The sequence below is a fragment of the Haematobia irritans genome, chromosome 5 (assembly GCF_050003625.1).
Source record: "Haematobia irritans isolate KBUSLIRL chromosome 5, ASM5000362v1, whole genome shotgun sequence".
Classification (NCBI taxonomy): Eukaryota; Metazoa; Arthropoda; class Insecta; order Diptera; family Muscidae; genus Haematobia; species Haematobia irritans.
The window spans coordinates 112,104,295-112,111,634 of record NC_134401.1 but is presented as its reverse complement, the minus strand read 5'-3'; the positions used below and the strand labels follow the sequence as shown (position 1 = coordinate 112,111,634).

The window sequence follows — 7,340 nt, the reverse complement described above, 5'->3', positions numbered from 1 at the left end:
ACGAATTATCGTCCTTTTCGCTCTAGGACGCATATTTAAGGAGATATGGCCAAAAGAAGTTTTTCATATGAAAATTAAAATTTTTTTAGGTTTTGGGTGGATTTTTAAATTTTTTGAGGGTGGTCACGAATTATCGTCCTTTTCGCTCTAGGACGCATATTTAAGGAGATATGGCCAAAAGAAGTTTTTCATATAAAAATTTCAATTTTTTAAGGTTTTGGGTGGAGGAAAGGTCATCGCCTAACAAAATGTAAATATAGCCCATGTCGTCATTGCTCTATGAAGCACCATACATTATTACATATGAGCAATTCTGAGTCGACCTCACCGAATGTACATAACAATCAATCAGATCTCCATCAAGCACTAACTCCACAGCTCTCTCCAACAGCAACAACAACAACCCAATCGTCTCTTGTCTCGTCTAGCACAAAATCAAAAGCTTCGCCTTCTTTAACCAACAATGATGTGTTGCTAGCAACAGCAATTGTTTTGGTGAGAAACAAATTTGGAATTTTTGTCCCTTGTCGAGCTATTCTCGATTCTGCCTCTCAACTTAATTTTGTGACTAGCTGCTTCGCTGCTCAAGCACATCTTCAACTAAGTTCTTCACAAATTTCAATCTCCGGAATCGGAGATGGCAATTTCATTGCAGATAAATGTACCGAAATTACAGTCAGGGCATGCCAAAACGAATATTCGGTTTCGTTTGTTGCTGTAGTTATTCCTAACATCACCGAATATCAACCAAATCCAAATATTGATTTGAATAATTTCGATATTCCAAAAAATATCAAATTAGCCGACCCGGATTTTTATAAACGTGGAAGAATTGATATTTTAATCGGCGCTGGGCTGTTTTTTGAATTGATGAGTGTAGGCCAAATTAGATTTGGAGATAATTCCCCAATTTTGCAAAAAACTCAACTGGGATGGGTGGTATCGGGGGGAGGCGCCACCCACTCAAAATCGTGTTCGTTGGCAATATCATGCAAGGCCCACTCTGCTGCAGATAATGAGTCACTGGCAGATGTAATGAAAGGTTTTTGGGAAGTAGAACAAAATTTCGAAACATTTACTGGCCAATCGGGCAAAGAAGAATTTTGTGAAAATCATTTTAAGGAAACGACTTTGAGACTAAGCTCTGGAGCATACGCTGTTTCATTGCCTAAAAAGGAAGCTATATCGAAGCTTGGAGAATCCTATGATCGTGCCTATAATCGTTTCGTGAGTTTAGAAAAGAAAATCAATAAGCAACCACAAATAAAAGAAAAATACGTTGCTTTTATGGATGAATATTCCATGTTAGGGCATATGTCGCTTGTTACAAACATTCCCAAGTCTGTAAAAACCTACTTCCTCCCCCACCACTGCGTACATAAAGAGGATAGTACAACAACCAAACTACGGGTTGTCTTTGACGGCTCTGCCAAAACTACTACAGGTTTTTCTCTCAATGATACCCTACACTCGGGGCCAACGATTCAACCCAAACTTTTCGACACGCTATTGCGGTTTCGCTATTTTAAAATTGCTCTCAGCGGAGATATATGTAAAATGTACCGATGTGTTCATGTTTCTTATCCAGATGATTACTTGCAATGTATTTTGTGGCGAAATAGCCCACAAGAAAAAATACAAATTTATAAATTGAACACCGTAACTTATGGTACTAAGCCAGCAGCATTCCTTGCAATACGTGCCATGCACCAGTTAGCTGCTGATGAAGAAGACTCATTTCCCGTCGGCTCAAAAATTGTTAAGAGAGATTTTTACGTGGATGATCTAATATCTGGTGGAAATTCTGTGGAGGAGGTAATTGAAATAAGAAAGCAGATAACAGAACTTTTAAAGCGAGGTAATTTTGAGATAAGGAAATGGTGTACAAATGATTCTGATGTTTTGGATGGAGTTCCAGCAACTGACCGCGAAACATTTTTGAAGTTTCACGACGGGACCGACATTACAAAAACCTTGGGTTTAGTATGGGACCCAAGATCTGACAGCTTTATTTTCGCATTTTCGCATTTTATGGATTCGAAACCTATTTCAAAAAGAACTGTGCTATCATCGATTGCTCGTTTGTACGACCCTCTGGGGCTAGTGGGCCCAGTAATAACTAAAGCAAAGGTTTTTATGCAAAATCTATGGAAAGGCAATCTGGATTGGGATGAAACTTTGCCTCAATTATTGCCTTCGATTTGGCTGAACTATATATCATCTTTCTCACTCGTTCATAAATTTGTTTTTCCTAGATTTGTTTACATTCCAGGGTCAACAATACAAGTTCACGCATTTTGTGATGCCAGCTTATCGGCTTATGGGACATGTGTGTATGTGAGATCGGAGTTACAAAGCGAAATAAAAATCACTTTGCTTTGCTCTAAATCCCGTGTAGCCCCCCTGAAAGCTCTCACAGTACCCAAGCTTGAGCTGTCTGCTGCAGCGCTGCTAGCAGATCTGCTAGAATCTATATCAAAAACAATTGGAATAGACTGCGAATATTATTGTTGGTCCGACTCTATGGTCGTTTTATCGTGGTTACAGGAAGAATCGTCTAATTATAATGTTTTTGTCGCTAACAGAGTAAGTCGTATCCAACATTTAACTAATAATATGATTTGGCATTATGTACCAACGGCTTGTAACCCAGCAGACATTTTATCGAGAGGAGCCACCCCGGAAGAACTCCTCAAATCAAACCTTTGGAAGGAAGGACCAGATTTTTTATACAAAGGTTCGGATTATTGGCCAAAACAAACAAAATGTTTGAAAGAGCTGCCAGAGCGTCGGCGTACTGCGCTCATCATTTCATCTAATTATGACTTAACTCTCGAATCCAAATAAAGGGTGATTCTTTTGAGGTTAGGATTTTCATGCATTAGTATTTGACAGATCACGTGGGATTTCAGACATGGCGTCAAAGAGAAAGATGCTCAGTATGCTTTGACATTTCATCATGAATAGACTTACGATCTGCCACAACGTCGAATTTTCAGTGAATGGGCCCTAGAAAAGTTGGCAGAAAATCCGCTTTTTTATCGACAAATTTTGTTCAGCGATGAGGCTCATTTCTGGTTGAATGGCTACGTAAATAAGCAAAATTGCCGCATTTGGAGTGAAGAGCAACCAGAAGCCGTTCAAGAACTGCCCATGCATCCCGAAAAATGCACTGTTTGGTGTGGTTTGTACGCTGGTGGAATCATTAGACCGTATTTTTTCAAAGATGCTGTTGGACGCAACGTTACGGTGAATGGCGATCGCTATCGTTAGATGCTAACAAACTTTTTGTTGCCAAAAATGGAAGAACTGAACTTGGTTGACATGTGGTTTCAACAAGATGGCGCTACATGCCACACAGCTCGCGATTCTATGGCCATTTTGAGGGAAAACTTCGGAGAACAATTCATCTCAAGAAATGGACCGGTAAGTTGGCCACCAAGATCATGCGATTTGACGCCTTTAGACTATTTTTTGTGGGGCTACGTCAAGTCTAAAGTCTACAGAAATAAGCCAGCAACTATTCCAGCTTTGGAAGACAACATTTCCGAAGAAATTCGGGCTATTCCGGCCGAAATGCTCGAAAAAGTTGCCCAAAATTGGACTTTCCGAATGGACCACCTAAGACGCAGCCGCGGTCAACATTTAAATGAAATTATCTTCAAAAAGTAAATGTCATGGACCAATCTAACGTTTCAAATAAAGAACCGATGAGATTTTGCAAATTTTATGCGTTTTTTTTAAAAAAAAAGTTATCAAGCTCTTAACAAATCACCCTTTATAAAAATTCATTTTATAAAATTCAACGTACTTTTGGATACATCTATCGGTTTTTTACTTCGACAAAACCAACAAGATATATTGGTGAGCTGTCGGAATTTGAAATTAGAAAGGGGACTCAACTTTTGATTCGAAATATACAACTTGTAAATTTTTTGTCGGAATATAAGGCCTTACAAAAAGGGGAAAATATTTCATCTTCAAGCAAACTATTTTCACTCTCACCCATTCTAGATGCTGATGGACTAATTACCCAGCAAAAACTGGGTAAGCACTAGTGATTCTTTCAGTAATACCGGTAATCAAAAAGCTACTACTTGCAGTATTACCTGGGATTTAAAAATAATAACTTACCTGCGTAGGCAAAAAGTGATTCTTTCTATTAATACCGGTAATCAAAATCATATCTTGAGGTCCGGGTTCGGCTTTACAGGGGGCACCGTTAATAGTAGCGAAAATTAATACCAAATTACATTTCAGAAAAAAATTGCCAATAAAATATACCTTTTTTTCTGAAGTTGTATTGTACATAATTTATATTACAAAATAACATCATTGAATAGATCCATGTCGTGGAACGTAGTATAGTGTGTTAGATAACAAAACAACAGGGGTGAGTTCGCACTTTTTGGGTATCTTTATGGTACAGATATTATTTTTGGAGAGCTGGTATGCTTGCGAAGAAGTACTTATTTTTCGACTGCTGGTATGCTTGCACGGAAGTACTTTCCTCCAATGTCATGCCCGTGTAAAAGTATTACTACTGATATATGTACGAGGAAGTTGTTACCAATTTGGCGCAGGCATACTTGTACTCATACCCGGTAATAGGAGTTTTTGCTGGGTAGAGTCGGTGGCCGTTTGCAAAACTCATTTTTGCCGTATGATGCTCAGCATCCCATCATATTGCCAAAATCTCACCCAATAACTTCGTCATTAATAACATATTATCATGAAAAATTTTTACACGCAGGTCCACAAACTTTGCTAGCAAACATTCGACAGAAATATTGGCCTATCGGAGGTAGAAAAACTGTAAGTTCAACGCTCAACAAATGTGTGAGGTGTTTTCGTTTAAAACCAAAAATTGCGGAGCATATAATGGGCAGCTTGCCGGAAGATCGGGTTCGGCCAACCCGAGCATTTTATATCACGGGGCTTGATTTTTGTGGACCTTTCCTATATAAATCGGAAGTCAGAACGCGGCCACCTATAAAATGCTATGTTTGCATATATGTTTGTTTTACAACAAAGGCAACTCATTTGGAATTGGTACACGATCTTTCCACGCCATCCTTCCTATCTTCACTTAAAAGATTTATTTCAATACGGGGAAAACCTAAAACCATTTGGTCCGATAATGCCACGAACTTCGTTGGGGCCAAAAATGAGCTGGCAGAATTGAGACAATTGTTCTTTGACCAATTCCACATGCAGAAAATCTACAACCAATGTACTGAAGATGAAATAGTATGGAAGTTTATACCGCCCAGATCGCCGCACTTCGGTGGCCTTTGGGAGGCTGCGGTAAAGTCGGCAAAATACCATTTTTATCGTGCCGTGGGTCAAAATATTCTGAAATTTGACGAATTGCTAACATTGGTATGCCAAATTTCTGCTATACTTAATTCTCGTCCTTTGCATCCAATTACAGAAAACCCAAATGATCTCGAGGTGCTGACGCCAGGCCATTTTTTAGTGGGTGGTCCACTTACGAGCTTTTCTGAACCAGATGTTACAAATCTAAATATTAACACATTAAACAGATGGCAAAGGGTTTGCCATATTCAACAAATTTTTTGGAAGAGATGGAGCAGTTCTTATTTAACTCTCTTGCAAGAGCGAGGAAAGTGGAAAAAGTTAACAAATAATATTGCTATTGGAGCAATGGTTATGGTGAAAGATGAAAATCTTCCACCGCTGAAATGGAAACTAGGACGAATTGTGGACACCGTGGCTGGTAGAGATGGAGTTATAAGAGTTGCTGTAGTTAAGACGGCAAGTGGCACTTCTCGTCGACCTGTTTCCAAACTGGCAATTTTACCAATAGAAGAAGATGTTGAAAGCCGTAGCCTTCCAACGGGGGGAGGATGTTCAAAGAAGCCACTGTGCCAGCCTGAGCAATAGAATTGTTAACATCAAAAAAAAAAAAAAAACAAAGTCAAAAGCAAAGAGATGCATTAAAATCATTGCAATGCATTCTCGCAACATCAACATGAGTATGTATGTCAATACCTTTATTGATATACACGCATAGATATGTGCATCAGCTTGTGTATGATTTTCTGCTAATCAATTTGTATAACGAAATGTGTATGCTTTACTTTTCCACCAAATTTGCATATGATGACTTCATTAAGGGCCATAAAACTTAGCGGTGCAATATATGAAGATCATTGCAAGCATACATATTGACAATTTTTTGTGTATTTTGTCTGCCTCAGAAATGTTTGAATATGCTTTTTACTTTTAGTTGCTAAAAAGAAATCAAATAAAAGAAATCGATCTCAATAGAAAAATTTGAAAACATTTTTTCGTTTTTTATTATATAAAATCAGCCTGTAAAAAAGCTTACAGGCTTTAACAGACGCTTAGTTTAGGAGATATGGCCAAAAGAAGTTTTTCATATAAAAATTTAAATTTTTTTAGGTTTTGGGTGGATTTTCAACTTTTTGAGGGTGGTCACGAATTATCGTCCTTTTCGCTCTAGGAGGCTTAGTTTAGGAGATATGGCCAAAAGAAGTTTTTCATATAAAAATTTCAATTTTTTTAGGTTTTGGGTGGATTTTTCAATTTTTCGAGGGTGGTCACGAATTATCGTCCTTTTCGCTCTAGGACGCATATTTAAGGAGATATGGCCAAAAGAAGTTTTTCATATAAAAATTTCAATTTTTTTAGGTTTTGGGTGGATTTTTGAATTTTTTGAGGGTGGTCACGAATTATCGTCCTTTTCGCTCTAGGACGCTTAGTTTAGGAGATATGGCCAAAAGAAGTTTTTCATATAAAAATTTCAATTTTTTTAGGTTTTGGGTGGATTTTTCAATTTTTTGAGGGTGGTCACGAATTATCGTCCTTTTCGCTCTAGGAGGCTTAGTTTAGGAGATATGGCCAAAAGAAGTTTTTCATATAAAAATTTCAATTTTTTTAGGTTTTGGGTGGATTTTTCAACTTTTTGAGGGTGGTCACGAATTATCGTCCTTTTCGCTCTAGGACGCATATTTAAGGAGATATGGCCAAAAGAAGTTTTTCATATAAAAATTAAAATTTTTTTAGGTTTTGGGTGGATTTTTCAGTTTTTTGAGGGTGGTCACGAATTATCGTCCTTTTCGCTCTAGGACGCATATTTAAGGAGATATGGCCAAAAGAAGTTTTTCATATAAAAATTTCAATTTTTTTAGGTTTTGGGTGGATTTTTGAATTTTTTGAGGGTGGTCACGAATTATCGTCCTTTTCGCTCTAGGACGCTTAGTTTAGGAGATATGGCCAAAAGAAGTTTTTCATATAAAAATTTCAATTTTTTTAGGTTTTGGGTGGATTTTTCAATTTTTTGAGGGTGGTCA

At 37.7% G+C, this 7,340-nt stretch overlaps 1 protein-coding gene across 1 annotated transcript; it reads left to right on the top strand.

Moving 5' to 3' along the window:
* The first annotated feature begins 279 nt into the window (after positions 1-279).
* LOC142239998 (uncharacterized) lies at positions 280-5,907 on the top strand. Its single transcript, XM_075311721.1, has 3 exons — positions 280-495; positions 997-2,586; positions 5,035-5,907. Exons 1-3 carry the CDS (start codon positions 280-282, stop codon positions 5,905-5,907), a joined length of 2,679 nt encoding a protein of 892 aa, XP_075167836.1.
* The last annotated feature ends 1,433 nt before the right edge of the window (positions 5,908-7,340 follow it).